The sequence below is a fragment of the Chiloscyllium plagiosum genome, chromosome 3 (genome assembly GCF_004010195.1).
Source record: "Chiloscyllium plagiosum isolate BGI_BamShark_2017 chromosome 3, ASM401019v2, whole genome shotgun sequence".
NCBI lineage: Eukaryota > Metazoa > Chordata > Chondrichthyes > Orectolobiformes > Hemiscylliidae > Chiloscyllium > Chiloscyllium plagiosum.
Genome location: NC_057712.1, coordinates 104,157,926 through 104,177,007, shown reverse-complemented (window position 1 = coordinate 104,177,007; position 19,082 = coordinate 104,157,926). Strand labels below are relative to the sequence as shown.

The following is a 19,082-nucleotide window of genomic DNA, read 5'->3' as shown; positions in this document are numbered from 1 at the left end:
CTAAGTGGCAACTTTTTCACGCAGAGGGTGGTACGTGTATGGAATGAGCTGCCAGAGGATGTGGTGGAGGCTGGTACAGTTGCAACATTTAAAAGGCAATTGGATGGGTATATGAATAGGAAGGGTTTGGAGGGATATGGGCCGGGTGCTGGCAGGTGTGACTAGATTGGGTTGGGATATCTGGTCGGCGTGGACGGGTTGGACCGAAGGGTCTGTTTCCATGCTGTATATCTCTTTGACTCTCTGACTCTAAATTAACTTTGTAAACACTAATTTTGTGGGAAAGAGGCATTAATCTTTTGGTGGGAATGTGCACTCAATTTCCTGCAGATTGATATACAGGAAACTGCACTACCCATTGCTTTTAAGTGGAAACCAGCCTCTCTTCATTATGAGCCCACACAGATATAAGTGACATAGAGTGATCATGCAGATTTATTAAATCTGTTTTAGCAGATTTTCTGGCTGACTAGATACAGTTGTTATGGAAACAGATCACAGTCTTCCACTTTTACTGTCCATGGGTTGTCATGTTGGAAGTTGTATTTAAGACTCTGCAGTCTTTGAGTGAAATGATAAAAGTTAATTAGTTTTTTTGTCTCTAGAGGTTTATTATGCGGCACTTTTTTAAAATTTTGTGGTACAGTTTGGGAAATGGGCTGGTTGGTGGAGGTGTTCGTATCGAAGAAAAGCTCAGTGATTTTATGTAAATTCTTTTGACAGCATAAACGGTTGTATCTGGGGGGCAGTGATACAATTAAGAGATGTTTCATATTTGATCCAAAGTTTTTCTGTGAGTAAAGAAAGCTAAATTACAAAGAAATATTTAGTTCTCTTGTGGGACTGGTCATCGCTTGCAGGCCAATATTTTATTGTCCATCTCTATTGCCCTGGAGAAAATGCTGGACATCTGCCTTTTGAATTCTGCTGTCTATGTAATTGGTTGCATATTGATTTTTTTCATTTTACATGTGTAATTCAGAAAGCTGCTGAATGATTGTTCATCATTTCTAATTATTTTTCATTTTAAATTTAAAATTTTTGGAGATGCTCCCACTTTAAATTTAGCGAGGCGCTTTGGGGCCAGATGGACTATGTGGAGACTCTTCAATCGCAAAGCGTGGGTCCTGTTGCAAATCAAGATCCTTCTTGCATTTTCCCAGATGTCCTCCCATATTTCAGAAGATATCTCAACATCCCACTCCCTCTCCCATATCGAAAAGCCGTTCGGTCTTGTCCGAGGAGCCCTCTCCCAATTGATGATAAGCATTGCTAACAAATAATATACCCTCACAACACCCTCTTTTCTATGTCGGCCTATAAGGATCAGTTAGAAGTGTGGTCTCTTTGTATGAAATTTCTAATTTGGAAGAACCAAAAGAGGTCCCTACTGGGCAATTCGTATTTCCAAGCCAACTGGTCAAAAGACATCAGCCCATGGTTTAAACCCAGAGTCCATCATCCCTGGCTGAAAGCCCAGCATACAAACAATGGGTTTCAAAAATGAAGTTTTGGCAATATTGCCCTCGCTCTGTTGCATTGCCCTCCATGCCTTGGCAGTGTTGATGACTGTTGGGCTATAGCAATATTCCTTCACTGTTCTCATTTTTTCTAAGAATAGCAGTCTGTAAGGTAACTGCAATTTAGTCAATTTAATTAGCAGCCGCTTGTGATAAATGTAAAGTGAGCATGGGCACCTGACTAATTGTCTTTGGTCCCGTTATAGACAGCGAGTATACTGGAGCGCTGTGGTAGGCAAAATAGATAAGGCCTTGGGGATGGAGGTGGAAATGGACCTGGTATCTCCTCTTCTTGGCTTTAATTCTCTTTCATTAGATGCACACAAAAAAAGGCTTTTCAGTATCCTCACTTCATGTGCCAGAAAGAACATTCTATTAGGGTGGATGTCAGAAAAACCCCTGGGGCTGGCAGGCTGGTGTAAGCTAGTGATGGAGCATATCCCCTTGGACTTTCTGACGAGGGTGGTGCACCATAAAACTGAGGATTTCTGTAAGATGTGACGGCCCTTTTTGGACTATCTGGGTTCAGATTTGTCCGCCATATTAATAAGAGCCTTTATATAGCCATGGCAATTCTAAGAAATGGGTTTGGTATCCAGAAGGGAGGAACTGCAAACATATGAATATGTATAAACTTTTGCACTTGATGATAGAGGGCCATTGTTTTGTTTTGCTGAACTTTGTTACAGCTGTTGTTATTATTATTATTATTATTAATAAGATTTTCATTTTTTAGCTTAATTATTAGTATTTATTTGTGTTAGTATAAAAAAAAGTTTTAAAAAACTTTGTCTTTCTGGATCAAACAATGAATGTTCTTATCTTTTATAAGTGTACAAAACAATTCTCTATGTTGTAATTAGTCTCCTCACCGTAACTTTTTCTATTTACCGGTCAGGCAGCTAGAAAGTAATACTTTGTCAATTTGCAAGTTTAATGGTTTATTTACACTGAGAATGCACACAATAATGGCTTGCTCACATCTAGTGTTGATGTCATGCATATAAACAGTGAGTTTGTACTCATAGGCCATGTGCTACAAAGCAGTGCCACTTGGATGATTAGCATTTCAAGTATAACAGCATAAGATTAATGTATCTCCTGCATAAATAATGCACAGCTGTTGTCTAAAATACAGACTAGTGTTAAATTTATATGTTGATTATACTTTCAGTATATTTACTAGTGTTAATGACAGCTGAATTCTACTTGAGTAGCCCCTACCAAACATCTTGCCTTGATGCACAATAGTTTAGTATTAGTTAGACTTCATAAAATGGTAAAAAGTGATTTTTACATTTTAACAAATAATTGTTTTTAAGCTCCACAACAGTGTAATTTATTTTATTCACTTTCATACTTTATAGAAACACATTTTGGATTGTTTTCATAAAAATTATTGAGAAGTTATACACAAAATCTTAAATACAACTAAAATGTTTGTCACAAATTTTTGAGTCATGTACTGTGTATTGTTGAATGTGTCTTTTTCTGTTTTTCAGATGCTTGTGACAACGCCTGAAAAATGGGATGTTGTAACACGTAAAAGTGTTGGTGATGTAGCCTTGTCTCAGATTGTTAGGCTGTTAATTTTAGATGAGGTTCACCTATTGCATGAAGATAGAGGACCAGTTCTTGAAAGCTTAGTGGCACGAACACTACGACAGGTAAATAAACCTGAGAAATTTAGACGTTGGTATTACTGTACAACATTTAGCGCACAACTGTACAACATTTTCTGAAAAGTGACTGGTGCTTAAATATTGCAACTTTTTGAAAATTGAGGAAAAGGCAAGGTATTTTATCTTGCACATTCTAGCATGTCCTGTGCAGAATCTTTTTTATATTTGAAGTTGTGTCCCTTGCATGGTTTGCCCTAAAATGTGGATGTAAATGTGATGTGTATAAGGCGTAAATAATATATTCTATTGAATTTGTTATTTTAGAATATATTGCTTTTTCCATGTTGTTTAGAATTATACTTGCTGGTAGTTAAAATTTTGATGCAGCCAATTTAAAATAGCTTATGACATGTGTTCAAGACCCACAAAAACTGAACTTGTACCCAAATAGTTATGAAGTTGGTGGAGTGTTCAAGTCTGACCCTGCAAGCCATTTGGATTCTGGCCTCATTTGAATGTAGTTGTGAACAGATTTGAAGAGACAACTGATATGGTAATGATGAAACAGTTAACTTCAAGTCTGTATGCCAAACTGGATAACCTCACATTTTTCTGCATCATATTCCATCAGCCATGCTCTTGCTTATTCACTAAGCTTGTCCAAATCATCCTGAAGCACTTTATATCTTCATGACACATGTTTCCACTCAGCTTTTTACCATTTCTAAATTTGGAAATATTGCATTTGGTCTCAACATTCAAATTTTGCTACATACTCCCATACCCACAGAATCGTTTTCTGCAATTTGTTACCTGTAGTTTACCATGGCCTAAACATATTTACAGGGAACATTCCAGAACCAGGGACCAGGGGCTTCCGGGAAGGTAAATTTTCTATTTTAAATGAATGGGTCTGCTCCTATCTGCAGTTTTGGGCTTCCCCGGTAGGTCTTGGAACCCCCGCAGTTACGGGGAGACCACTGTATTTTGAACAGTTGGAGCCCCCTACTGATTCTTAGAGTCCCACGAGTCACAGCCTGCCAATATGGAAATGACCCATTTATCCTTACTGTTTTTGGACTGCTAGCCAATTAATCCAAGCCAGCACATTACCTTCTGTCTCTAGTGCTTTCATTATTCTGACCAACCTCTCTGGAGACTTTAGCAAACCTTCTGAAAATCCATGTCTATTGGCTCTCTTGTATCAATTTTCTTTGTAAAATCTTCCAAAAAAAAGTTCATTAAACATGATATCCCATGCAATTTGCAAATCCATGCTGATTATGTCCAATCAAATCAATATCAACCATTTTTTGTGTATGTTTTCTAATACTGATGTAAGATTAACAGGTCTGCAGATCCTTGATTCCTCTTTTGCTGTCTTTGATATGGGTTGCTACCTAGGCGAAAGTGAGGACTGCAGATGCTGAAGATGAGAGTCAAGATTGGAGTGGTGCTGGAAAAGCACAACATGTCAGGCAGCATCCGAGGAGCAGGAAAATCAATGTTTTGGGCAAGAGCCTTGCATCAGGATTCCTGATGAAGGGCTCCTGCCCAAAACGTTGATTTTCCTGCTCCATGGGTTGCTACCTTCCAAGGAAGAAAATGAGGTATTCAGGTGAAGGTGTTTATGGAGGAAGTACTAGATTTTGGGAAAGAGGCAACTGAAAGCACAAGTGGTGATGGTTGGACGCTTGTAATTTGGAATCCACAGAGGTCAGAGATAGACCAATGACAAATACCTTGGCAGATTTTTGTGGCTGGAGGAAGCTACAGAGATAGGGAGGGGCAAAGGCATGGTGAATTGCAAACTATAATGAGATTTAAAATCCAGGAAGGAAAAGCAGACTAAGATTACAGGGTTCAAAAATCACACAACACTAGGTCATAGTCCAACAGGTTTAATTGGAAGCACTAGCTTTCGGAGTGTTGTTCCTTCATTAGGTGGTTGTGGAGTACACAGTTGTAAGACGCAGAACTTATCGCTTGGTGTTGTGTGATTTTTAACTTTGTACACCCCAGTCCAACACCGGCATCTCCAAATTAAGAATACAGGCACCACTTTGAGATGGTTAGCGTTTTGTTGCTGTCAGCTTTGAATTAGGGAAACTGATTGCATGAGGAGCTGTGAAATATTTATTTAGCAAATAGAAGTTGTTCAAATGAAGAATGATATTGCTTATTTTTTAAAGCTCTCTAAAATATAACCATTGCCAAGCCATGAAGAAGTACTTCTGAAGTTACAAAATAAATTCAATACTATTAAATTCTTTCAGAAGTTTGCTTGTGTTCTCATTAATTTGAACATAGTAATTATTATCCTTTTTGTAGTGTCTCAATATTATAATTCTTTCCCTCAGAAGATAAAGAGCTGACTCAGAAGTTCAGGTCGTTTACTGCACTCAAACAAATGAGCTGGTGCACAGCCACAGTGTACACTTGAAAATGAAAAAAAATACCTAGAAATTCTGTTCAACCTCTGAGGACACTTTCTTACATTTGGAATAACATAGACTGAAATTAATTAATAGGTGAATCTACACCAAAAAAGTTTATTTGTGAATGTTTAATTTGTGGTTATCTTTACTTTGTCATTTTCTTCTGTTGGATATTAGGAAATAAATTACAATTTAAGGAAGGCACATATGAAAAATGAGCAGAACTTGGAGTTCATGTGAGATCTTGCTAAGAAACATAACTTATTTCTTATGGTGTATTTGAAAATATAACATCCAAAACAGAAAACAAGAAACAGACCCTTTGGCCCAAGTCATCCATATCGACCTGGTTTCCTCCAGTGAACCAGACTTATTTGCCTGCATTTGGTCCATATCCCTCTAAATCTTTTTCTATCAAAATATCTGCCAAAATCTCTATTAAAAGTTGTGACTGTACCTGCATCTATTACTTCCACCGGCAGTTCATTTCGATATATGCACCACATTCTGTGTTGAAAAAGTTGTCCCTTTTAAATCTTTCGCTTTTCACCTTAAACCCATTTCCTCTAGTTTTGGACTCCCCTACCCAAGGGAAAAAGACCTCGACTATTCACCTTATCCATGCCCCTCATGATTTTATAAACCTCTGTAAAGTCACTCCTCAGCTCCGATGTTCTTGAGGAAAAAAATCTCAGCCTATCTAGCTTCTCTGGGAAGACCAGTTCCTCTGGAATGTATAGTATTGGAGAATTCTAAAAACTGATAAGATGTTCAATGATTTATATGTATGATTGGTGCAACACTGGTATCATTCGAGTTAAATCTTAGATAACAGTAGCAACAACAACTAGTATTTCTAACGCTCTTTTAACATTTATTAGATAATGCAAGTACTTCACAGCAGAATTGCAAAACAAAGCATGATATCAAATCGCACAAGGAAGTGGTCAATCAGATGACCAAAGGCTTAGCCAAAGAAGCAGGTTTTAGAAGTGTGTTAAAAGAGAGGAGTAAGGTAGAAAAATGGTGAGAAGTACAGGGTACATATTCAGAACTTTGGTCCGATCCTGAAAGTGAAACCACTGAATGTAGAGTAATTAAACTCAGGGAATCATGCAAAGCCAGAATTAGAAGAGTACAAATATTCTAGAGGGTTGTTGTGTTATTGGAGATGACAGAAATACGGATAAGGCTGGGGAGGGATTTGAACCAAGAATGGCTAAATTAGGAGCTGTTGAAAATTAGGTGAAAGTGGGTACTGCAGATGCTGGAGATTAGAGTCAAGATTAAAGTAGTGTTGGAAAAACACAGCAGGTCAGGCAGCATCCGAGGACCAGGAAAGTGATGCAGGACTTTTGCCCGAAATATCGATTTTCCTGCTCCTAAGATGCTGCCTGACCTGCTGTGCTTTTACAGCATTACTCTAATCTTGACGCTGTTGTAAATTAGCTAGAACAAAATTAGAGGGAGAAGGATTGCTGAGAGTTCAACAATGTCAACAGGAGTTTGAATGACATGAAATTTACTGAAGATATAATGAGGGTGATCAGCCAGGATTGTGTTGCAGTGATTGGGTTTGGAGGTAGCAAGGCATGAATGAGGATTTCAGCTACAGATGAGCTGAAACATGTCGAAACATATCAAGAAAGGTGCAGAGATAGACCATTTGGACTTTTGAGCATGATCATGCAACTCAGTAGCCTGTCCTCACTTTCTCCCCCTACCCTATCTAACGCCTCCTTGAAAACATTCAATGTTTATGCTTCAACCCCTTTGTGACAAGGAATTTCACAGGCCCCCCACTCTCTGGGTGAAGAAATCTCTTCTCATCTCAGTCCTAAATGGCCTATCGCTCACCAGTTGTGATTCCTGGTTTTGGACATAATTTTATGAATCATCCTTGACCCTGGGACTCCTTAGATGGGAGACTTTAATATTGTGGCCTTTGGGTCTGAATAATAATCAAATGTTGGAAACAGATAAAGTCAATAGAGGGATGTGAATGCTTAACTAAATTCAGTGATTTGCTGGAAATATTCTATATTAGACACATTACAAACCTAGAGACTGAATAATACAAACTTGTTCACACAACCTGATTTTATTGTTTTATTAAGTGTGATGCAAGGTGAGCATCTTGTTTGGTTCTAAGTCACAAGGAAAGTGGAAAAACATAAAGAAGATTTTGAAAGGTACAAATGTGCTAAAAGGAAGCACCATAGAAAAGCGCAACACAAGAAATTTGAAATGTACAACCAAATTGTATTATTGTTAAGGATTGATTTAGTTTATGACAGGAGAAATTCTCTGCTGATATGAAAGACTTGCTTAAGCTATTGAGGAATGGCTTAATCTATCTGCTGTGTTGGGAATCTGGAAGTAGATGTTTGCATTTGGAGATAATCCACAAATATTTAAGCCAAAAGTATGAATATGAAGTATGAAAGCATGAAATAAAATAGTGTCTGCGTCCATGTAAGTATTTGAATGTGAATGTGTCTTTTTAGCTAAGAAGGAAGTAGAAGAAACATAAAGATCATTTGAATTAACAGCAACAGCATGAAGAATGAATGCCAGAAGTAGTGGAAATACACGAGAGAAAATTTGTTGCATTTTGGGTGTAAATTATTTGGTTGGCAAAGAGTTATGTAGTAGTTGCAGTGTTTTATTTCCACCTACTCAACTCATTCAGTCTATATATATATATATATATATATGCTGCTTTAAAATTTAGTGACCTGAATTTTTTGAGTTCTGGCATTGTTTCTTCAAGCAATAATTCTCTTGAGCTGTGCTACAGTACATTTCTTCCTGTCCAGGCTGTCCCCAAAATGCACTGCGCAGTGCAGCACAAGGTAAAGACCCTTCCCCATCCCCCCAGAACTCTGATGGAGTGGAGTAAATTTGGGGGCAAAGCAAATCATCCCCCTCCAATGGCGTTGGCTGTCTTATTCCGTCTAGTAAGATGAAAAAACTGGACCTTTTAAAGAGTGTTCGAGAGTGCTTGTGTAAATTACTGGGAGATTGTTCAGGTGAATGAAGGGCCATTTGGGTAGGAGTGGGTTGTTGTGTCAGGGACAAGGGGCTAGTCAGGTGTTAGGGGAAGGGTGCAGATGAGTTGGGTATACTCAGGTCAGGTTGGGAAGTAATTGTGTGGGCAGGCTGGGGTAGTTTGGATAAGGTCAGGAAAGTTGATTGGAGGTGTGAGTGGTGAGGGGAGGCAGTTTTGGAATGGTTGAGGTGTAAGAGCAGATTTTAATTTGCCCTTATTTCTGCGTAATAATCCAGGTAAGCCAAGCTAAGAGTTGAAGACATTTGCAGAGAGTTCCGAGCAGCAGGCCCATTGGAATTTTAAACTCCCTGCACAATTCATATATCTGTCCATTTGTCAGGACTTCCACAGTGTCCTGGCACATATCTTCGGTTATGTTCAGTGTCCAATGTTCAAAAGGCTGAGCTCCAATGTTTTGGATAATTAAATTAGATTGTATGGATAGATTCTTTGGATAGATTATAATTCATTATAACCATTTTGAATCCACTTAAAATGACACCATGACTGATTATGAAAATATAGGAAGCATGAAGGGCCAATACTAGGAAAGAGATGTGTTTGGGAAGGGGCAAGCAATGATGTTGCATATTTGCAGATAGTGACCTAAAATATTGGGAAATGACTTAATCTAATCTGCCATAAAATGGAGTGAGGCAAACACTAAACTTAGATAATTAGGAAAGAGGTAGAAAACATATTGAAGAAATTATTTATGCTTATGTGAATGCAAATAGTAAAATTAGTGAGCTCGAAGCACTGACACAAAACAAAGAAATGGAGCTAAGGAAGACTAAAAGCTGTCTAAAATCAGACAATGCTTGTAAGCAAACTTGTAAAAAGTGTGTTTTACAAAAGAAAGGTAAGTAGGAAATAGATGACATCAATTTTTAGAGATGGATCAGTAACAAAGAGATGCAAGAAATGACATCTGGATATTTTTGGAAAGAAAGAAAAGCAGAAAAAGGGGAAAAGAAGTAATAAGAAAAGAACTTATTATTAAAGACTGGAATCTGTTATTCGTGATGTAGTAACAGCATACTTGGAAAATCGTGATTAGGCAGAATCAAATGGTTCTATGAAAACAAAAACATTAAACAAACACTGGAATTTTTTAAACATTGTAACAGTGTAGGTAAGTGGAAGTGGTAGGTGAAGCATATTTGGATTTTTAGAAGGCCTTCAATATGGTGCCAAGCCAGAGATTATTCCAAAAATGTTTGAAAAGGTGGTTCGGTGGTTATCACTGCTGCCTCACAAAACCAGGGTCCCAGGTTCAATTCCAGCCTCTGGCGACTGTCTGTGCGGAGTTTGCACATTTTCCCTGTGTCTGCGTGGGTTTCCTCCGGGTGCTCCGGTTTCCTCCCACAGTCCAAAGATGTGCAGGTCAAGTGAATTGGCCATGCTAAATTGCCCATAGTTGGAAATGTGTTGCTGGAGAAGCCCGAATGGCCTGTTTCCACACTGTAGGGAATCTAATCTGCACTGGTTATTTCACTGAAACAAATTATTCTGAGAAGACTTGACAAGTTAGATGCTGAGAAACAATTTTTCTTGTCCTGAGAGTTTAACTTCATCAAAAAAAACTCCAAGTTATTTATTTACTATTGGCCTTTAACAAGTCTTTCATTAATTAGCCCCCATTTACCGAGTGTTTTCCTCAATTCACCCTTCCAGAAGCTTCTCCACCATTAAATTTGAAGTAACTGAGCTGTACCTACTAGCCTTGTTTACTCTTCCTTTTTGAAAAAGGGTATTATTTATTCTTTATTGGATATGGGTGTTTCTGGCAAGGCTATCATTTGATACCCATTCCTAATTCCCCTTGAACTGAATCGTTTGCTGGGCCATTTCATAGGGCTATTAAAGGTCTACCACATTGCTATGGATCTGAAATTATGTGTTAGTCAGACCAGGTTGAAATGACAGATTTGCTTCCCTAAAGATCAGTGGTAAATAAGATAAATTTTTGTGACAATGACATGGTTCCCAGTTTTGAGCTTTGTATTCCCAATTTTTAAATTGGATTTAAAATCCACGAGTTGCAATTGTGTTGTTTGAACGCATGTTCTCAGAGCATTAGCCTATGTTCCCAGAGTATTAGCTCGTGCCTCTGGATGATGATTCCAATGGCATTACAACTCTGTCATTGAATTTGCAATTCTCCTATTCTTAGCTACCATTAGGCTCATTCATGAAGTCAGGAGGTATGAGATACAGGGAGAATTGCCTCTCTGGGTTCAGAATTGGTTGGCTGACAGAAGGCAGAGAGCAGTTGTAGATGGAAAGTATTCTGCCTGGAGGTCAGTGTTGGTTGGGGTCCCGCTAACTCTGTTATAGAGTCATAGAAATGTACAGCATGGAAATAGACCCTTTGGTTCAACTCATCCATGCCAACCAGATATCCCAACCCAATCTAGTCACATCTGCCAGCACCCGGCCCATATCCCTCCAAACACTTCCTATTCATATGCCCATCCAAATGCCTTTTAAATGTTGCAGTTGTACCAGCCTCCACCACTTTCTCTGGCAGCTCATTCAATACACATACCACCCTCTGTGTGGAAAAAGTTGCCCCTTAGGTGTCTTTTACATCTTTCCCCTCTCACCCTAAACCTATGCCCTCTAGTTCTGAACTAGCGCGACTCCAGGGAAAAGACTTTGTCTATTTATCCTAATTTATCATAATTTTGTAAACCTCTATAAGGTCACCCCTCAGCCTCCGACGCTCCAGGGAAAACAGCCCCAATCTGTTCAGCCTCTCCCTATAGCTCAAATCTTCCAACCCTGGCAGCATCCTTGTAAATCTTTTCTGAAACCTTTCAAGTTTCACAACATCTTTCCGATAGGAAGGAGACCAGAATTGCAATGCAATATTGCAACAGTGGAGAAAGTGAGGTCTGCAGATGCTGGAGATCAGAGCTGGAAATGTGTTGCTGGAAAAGCGCAGCAGGTCAGGCAGCATCCAGGGAACAGGAGAATCGACGTTTCGGGCATAAGCCTGAAGAAGGGCATAAGCCTGACCTATTCCAACAGTGGCCTAACCAATGTCCTGTACAGCCCCAACATGACCTCCCAACTCCTGTACTCAATACTCTGACCAATAAAAGAAAGCATATCAAACGCCCTCTTCACTATCCTATCTACCTGCGACTCCACTATGAACCTGCACTCCAAGGAGCTATGAACCTGCACTCCAAGGTCTCTTTGTTCAGCAACACTCTCTCTAGAACCTTACCATTAAGTGTATAAGTCCTGCTAAGATTTGTTTTCCCAAAATGCAGCACCTCGCATTTATCTGAATAAACTCCATCTGCCACTTCTCAGCCCATTGGCCCATCTGGTCCCGATCCTGTTGTAATCTTCCCTGTCCACTACACATCCAATTTTGGTGTCATCTGCAAACTTACTAACTGTACCTCTTATGCTCGCATCCAAATCATTTATGTAAATGACAAAAAGTAGTGGACCCAGCAACGATCCTTGTGGCACTCCACTGGTCACAGGCCTCCAGTCTGAAAAACAACCCTCCATCACCACACTCTGTCTTCTACCTTTGAGCCAGTTCTGCATCCAAATAGCTAGTTCTCCCTTTATTCCGTGAGACCTAACCTTGCTAATCAGTCTCCCATGGGGAACCTTGTCGAATGCCTTAATGAAGTCCATATAGATCACATCTACCACTCTGCCCTCATCAATCCTCTTTGTTACTTCCTCAAAAAACTCAATCAAGTTTGTGACACATGATTTCCCACGCACAAAGCCATGTTGACTATCCCGAATCAGTAATCAGTCCTTGCCTTTCCAAGTACATGTATATCCGGTCCCTCAGGGTTCCCTCGATAAACTTGCCCACCACCGAGGTCCGGCTCACTGGTCTATAGTTCCCTGTCTTGTCCTTACCACCCTTCTTAAAGAGTGGTACCATGTTTGCCAACCTCCAGTCTTCCGGCACCTCACCTGTGACTATCGATGATACAAATATCTCAGCAAGAGGCCCAGCAATCCCTTCTCTAGCTTTCCACAGAGTTCTCGGGTACACCTGATCAGGTCCTGGGGATTTATCCACGTTTATGCGTTTCAAGCCATCCAGCACTTCCTCCTCTGTAATCTGGACATTTTGCAAGGTGTCACCATCTATTTCGCTTCTTCCTATATCTTCCATATCCTTTTCCACAATAAATACTGATGCAAAATACTTGTTTACTATCTCCCCCATTTTCTGCGGCTCCAAAACAAAGGCTGCCTTGCTGATCTTTGAGGGACCCTATTTTCTCCCTAGTTATCCTTTTGTCGTTAATGTATTTGTAAAAACCCTTTGGATTCTCCTTAACTCTATTTGCCAAAGCTATCTCATGTCCCCTTTTTGCCCTCATGATTTCCCTCTTAAGTATACTCCTACTTTCTTTATATTCTTCTAAGGATTCACTCGATCTATCCTGTCTATACCTGACATATGCTTCCTTCTTTTTCTTAACCAAACCCTCAATTTCTTTAGTCATCCAGCATTCCCTATACCTACCAGCCTTCCCTTTCATTCTAGCAGGAATTCTCGTTATCTCATTTCTGAAGGCTTCCCATTTTCCAGCTGTCCCTTTACCTGCGAACATCTGCCCCGATCAGCTTTTGAAAGTTCTTCCTGTCAAAATTGGCCTTCCTCCAATTTAACACTTCAACTTTTAGATCTGGTTTATTCTTTTCCATCACTATTTTAAAACGAATAGAATTATGGTCACTGGCCCCAAAGTGCTCCCCCACTGACACCTCAGTCATCTGCCCTGCCTTATTTCCCAAGAGTAGGTCAAGCTTTGCACCTTCTGTAGCAGGTACATCCACATACTGAATCAGAAAGTTTTCTTGTACACACTTAAGAAATTCCTCTCCATCTAAACCCTTAACACTATGGCAATGCCAGTCTATGTTTGGAAAGTTAAAATCCCCTGCCATTAACACTCTATTATTCTTACAGATAGCTGAGATCTCCTTACACGTTTGTTTCTTAATTTCCCTCTGACTATTGGGGGATTTATAATGCAATCCCAATAGGGTGATCACCCCTTTCTTATTTCTCAGTTCCATCCAAATAAGTTCCCTGGATATATTTCCAGGAACATCCTCTCTCATCACAGCTGTAATGCTATCCCTTATGAAAAATGCCACTCCTCCTCCTCTCTTGCCTCCCTTTCTATCCTTTCTGTAGGATTTGTGTCCTGGAATATTAAGCTGCCAGTCTTGTCCATACCTGAGCCATGTTTCTGTAATTGCTATGATATCCCAGTCCCATGTTCCTAACCATGCCCTGAGTTCATCTGCCTTCCCTGTTAGACCCCTTGCATTGAAATAAATTCAGTTTAATGTTTTAGTCCTACCTTGTCCCTGCCTGCCCTGACTGACTAGCTTCTGTTCTCAGCTGTACCAGTCTCAGATCGATAGCTTTCCTCACCATCTCCCTGGGTCCCACCCCCCCACCTTACTAGTTTAAATCCTTCCAAGCAGCTCTAGCATGGTGCGGCACGGTGGCACAGTGGTTAGCACTGTTGCCTCACAGCGCCAGAGACCCGGGTTCAATTCCCGACTCAGGCGACTGACTGTATGGAGTTTGCACGTTCTCCCCGTGTCTGCGTGGGTTTCCTCCGGGTGCTCCAGTTTCCTCCCACAGTCCAAAGATGTGCAGGGTCAGGTGAATTGGCCATGCTAAATTGCCCGTAGTGTTAGGTAAGGGGTAAATGTAGGGTGTACCTTGGACTAGAGAGTCCCCTAACACAGTTGATCTCTTGGAACCTGACGTACCCCCCTCATTGCATTAGAGCCAGTCTCTATACCAGAAACTTGGCGATTCGTGCTACGTTCCCCTGAGAATCTGTCACCCCCTACATGTTCCAAACCAGCATACTTGTTTGAAATGGGTATAGCCACAGAAGGCTTCTGCGCTAGCTGCCTACCTCTCACCTTTCCAGGAGTTGACCCATCTATGTGATTGTATCTGAGATTTTCCTCCCTCCCTATAACTGCCACATACTGTCGCTGTTGCAAATTCCTCATTGCTTCTATCTGTCTCTCCAACAGATCCATTCGATCTGATAAGATTCTCAACCAACAGCATTTATTGCAGGTATAATCCGCAGTAACCCTTAAACTCTCTTTAAACTCCCACATCTGACAAGAAGTGCATATCATTGCAAAGACCATTTTTACTCCTTCACAATCTACAGACCCAGAAAATAACACCGTCTTAATCCTCTACAAAACAGTGACCTTGGTTAAATTAATAGTTGTGGCTTATATTTTATGTTTAATCAAGAGACGTATCTCAAAAAGCATATAATCAAAAAAGAACCTATTCTACTCACTACTGCTGACTTTCCGTAGGTCTCACTTAAAACCATACACTTAGCTGATTCTCTGCTGTGAACTTCGCCCAAACAGTTCGTCCAAGATCAGTTGTGAATTTCAATGTTTGTTAATTTTCCCACATGCACTCTGATGTCCAGCGATACATGAATTCAAACAGCAAAGGGAGTAACTGTGTCTTGGGTCTCTGCTGTTTGTAGTTTTTATACATGACTTGGATGAAGAGGTTGAGAGGTGAGTTAAATTTGCTGATGGCACAAAGGTTGGAGGTGCCGTTGATAGTATTGAGGGCTGTTGTAGGCTGTAGCACGATGCAGAGCTGTGCTGAGAATTGGCAGATGGAGTTTAACCTGGGTAAATGCGAAGTGATGCATTTTGGAAGGTCGAACTTGAATGCTGAATATAGGATTAAAGACAGGAGTCTTGGCAGTGTGGACTAACAGCGAGATCTTGGTGCTCAAGTGCATAAATCCCTCAAAGTTGCCACCCAAGTGGATAAGGTTGTTAAGAAAGCATATGGTGTTTTGGCTTTCATTAACAGTGGGATTGAGTTTAAGAGCTGCGAGGTTTTGCTGCAGCTCTACAAAAACCTGGTGAAACCACACATGGAATATTTTATCCAGTTCTGGCCGTCCTATTATAGGAAAGATACGGAGACTTTGGAGAGGGTACAAAGAAGGTTTACCAGGATCCTGCCTGGACTGGAGCGCTTCTCTTTTGAAGAGAGGTTGACTAAGCTCGGACTTTCCTCTTTGGAGAGAAGGAGGAAGAGAGCTGACCTGACCGCGGTCTACAAAGTAATGAGAGGCATGGAAAAGCCAGAGACTTTTCCCCAGGGCAGGATTGACTGCCATGAGGGGTCATAGTTTTAAAGTGTTAGGATAAAGGTATAGAGGAGACGTCAGCGATAGGCTCTTTATGCAGACAGTTGTGAACGCATGGAATGCATTGCCTGCGGTAATGGTGGAAGCAGAATCATTAGGGACATTTAAGCGACTGCTGGACATGGACATGGACAGCAGTGATTTGAAGGGTGTGTAGGTTAGGTTGTTTTATTTTAGATTAGGATTAATCTTCGACACAACATTGTGGGCCGAAGGGCCTATTCTGTGCTGTACTGTTCTATGTTCTATCTATGTCTCACTCTGTTTCTGCATCTTATGGTTTTATGGTCACTTCGGCCCTGTAAACTTGCAGCAAGATATTGTTACTCTGACACTCCAATCCTCTCGCTGTGAACTGGAGCATACCATTTGTGTTCTTTACTGCATGCTGTACGCTTTCTTTCAGTCACTGGTTTCCAAGGCCATCCAGGTATTGTAGCACCTGCATTTTTCCCATCTGTTGCCATTCACATAATTGCCCATTCTGGTGTGGGCGCTAACTCCTTGCTTTGCCCATCATACCTATGCATGAGAGTGAATAATGACTTTTAAAAAGTCTTCAATGTGGAACAGTGCCACATAGCTCTGGCATAACAGGCATTTTGTGTTGTAAGGCTTTCAATCAACAATTTGGGCTGTAATGTCATCGGAGAAGTCCAGGTAATTTTTTGCGCTGAAGCTTCCTCTTTTGACTCCGTGTTGACTGTTTATTAAGCTGTTGTTCTACCAACAAACAGTGAAATGCTTTTATGTGTTTAATGAACTACTGTTTGTGCAAATAGATTTAAATGTTTTTTTTTAAATTTCCTAATTGTATTTGTGCTTTAAATAATTGTAGGTAACTAGAATAGAGATGAATTTCACTGCATTTGTTGCTAGAAAATTTGTTGCTAGAAAAAGTTTTTTTTGCATGCCTCTAGATTGATCTTATAATTTATAAAGATTGTAATGAATCTATTTCATTTCATTTATGGAGTGAATTAATGATTAGTGCAGATGACTAGAGATTGCTGTCTGATTTACAAAAGTATTGATTAAACTGTGATCACATTCTACAAACTGATAACAGTATTTAGTATTGTTTTTGCAATTCTGGAAAAGTAATGTTTGGTTTGTTTTGAGTAAAAGCTTACGAGGCTTTTTTTCTTTAGATGAGACATTGGTTTCCAAACACAGGTAGCTGACATAAGGAAAAGCAATATTAGAAGAGTGCACTAAATTAGAAAAATAACAAAAATATCGTTTACCCATCTACTTGTTTTTCGCTTTGTCATCATGATTACAGAGGCCCTTATTCCATCCAGTCTGTCCTACCAGAAAGTGTCACAATATTTTACCTTAAGTGGCTCTCAGAACAAGCAATGAGTTTTGGTTACAGTAACAATGCTCATTTGTGGTCAAAAGTGTTCAATTATGCATCTTTTAACATCATGATCCTGCTATTTTAGGAGTCATCAAAGAATGTAGAAGTGTTCAAAAACCATTACAGCTTGTTAAATTTAGTGAAATTGATCATTAGCATTCAAAAGTAAATATAAGGCAGAAAAAGTGAGCCTGGGCACACCAGTAAAGCTTATGTGTTAAGATGGAAAACCTCAATAAATCTCACTGCCTTTAAATGTTTTTCTTTCCTTAAGAACTCCTGTTGCCTATTTCATTTCACCTGAGGCATCAACTCTTCCTTCATATCATTTTCTTCCCATCTCCTTGTTGTTTGCCCAATGCTGCCTCCAAATTTGCTGCCACATCCACTCGTATTCTCACTACCTCTGCTGTTGTCGCTGACTCTTCCATGGTGACCAAGGCTGCAGTGGGGGAAAAAAAGGGATGCTTTGTCAGAGCAGTAGTGGGGGAGCTGGTGAGATGAGGAATACTCTGGAGTTCATTCACCCCAAGGAATTGCCTTTCATTATCAGCATTCAGGACCAACTATCCCTCAGATTGGCTTGACTCCTAGAGTGAAGGATAAGAGGAAGGAAGGGGGGGGGGGGGGGGGAGGGGCAAGCGTGAGGGATCCACAATCTGTAGGGTTGAGGGGAGATGCTGCAATCTAGGGGGTGCAGGTGCGGGTCATGCTCAGTTTGCACCGCCCAGATAAATTTACAAAAAGACTAGTAAGTACAGAAATAATAATTTAAAAATGATTGGGATTATAAAAGTATCTTATTATTTTTGTAATGTGGAGCATTATAAATATATTAGTTCAGGCAATACCAAATGTATTCTTGAGTCAAATACTTAAGTATTTCATCGAGTAAATAGTACTTAAAGAAAAATAAAACCATGAAAGTGCCCCTAGAATGAATTCTCATTAACAGAACATGTGCACTCACCGGAAAAAAAAATAAAATAGAGATTAGTAGTCTGCAGGAGTGGGAAGGGACTTGCAATGAAAGTCAGCTAATAATGGGCAGACATATATAATGGATCATGAATTAATGCCTCTGTGCCTATGTTATGGGATTACTTGGGATCTGTTTGGAAAATTTGCTCAAATTTGTTTAATGCACCATTCCGCCTGTGATTTGTGCACAGATCCTATGCTCTACAATCTTTAAACTTCAGCTATGGCTTAGAAAATTTAATTTTCTTGAAATTTGGTCAATTTTGCAGTAATCCACAGAAATTGTTTTTCCCCAGAAAGCTCCTTGATTGTTTTTGATAAAAATTGAATACTCTCTGTGCACTTAATTGATTGCACATATTGTTGCTTGAGATTTGCATGATTTCATTTCATGTCAAATGATGACTGAATGATTGCTTTTGAACATAGATGATCTATTGCATTTTGGTAAGACAAACCAGGGCAGGATTTACAATGTTAATGGTAGTGACTGGTGAGTGTTGTTGAATAGAAAGATCTAGGCTTGCAGGTACATAGTTGCTTGAAAGTGGCGTCACAGGTACACGGGGTAGTGAAGAAGGTATTTAGCACACTTGCCTTCATTGCTCAGACCATTGAGTACAGGTGTTGGAACATCATGTTACAGCTGTAGGTGTCATTGATATGGCCAATTCTGAGGCCAGTTCTGAGGAAGGGTCACTTGACCTGAAATGTTAACTGTGATTTCTGTCCACAGATGTCTCTTGCTCTCTCTATGTATGTGTCTCTTTTTCTTTCTTTCTTTTTTCTTTCATTTTTCTTTTTTTTCTTTCTTTCCTTCTTTCTCCCTTTCTCTCTCTCTTTCTTTCTCTCTCTCTTGCTTTCTCTCTCT

General features: G+C 39.9%; 1 protein-coding gene across 3 annotated transcripts in view; it reads left to right on the top strand.

Annotated features, from left to right (window-relative positions):
• The window catches only part of ascc3 (activating signal cointegrator 1 complex subunit 3), a 541,129-nt gene that overhangs the window by 128,888 nt on the left and 393,159 nt on the right, over positions 1-19,082 (top strand). For all 3 annotated transcript variants that reach the window (XM_043687007.1, XM_043687008.1, XM_043687009.1), the window contains one exon: positions 3,023-3,187. In XM_043687007.1, coding sequence (XP_043542942.1) covers positions 3,023-3,187 — 165 coding nt within the window. The remainder of the gene's footprint in view (positions 1-3,022; positions 3,188-19,082) is intronic.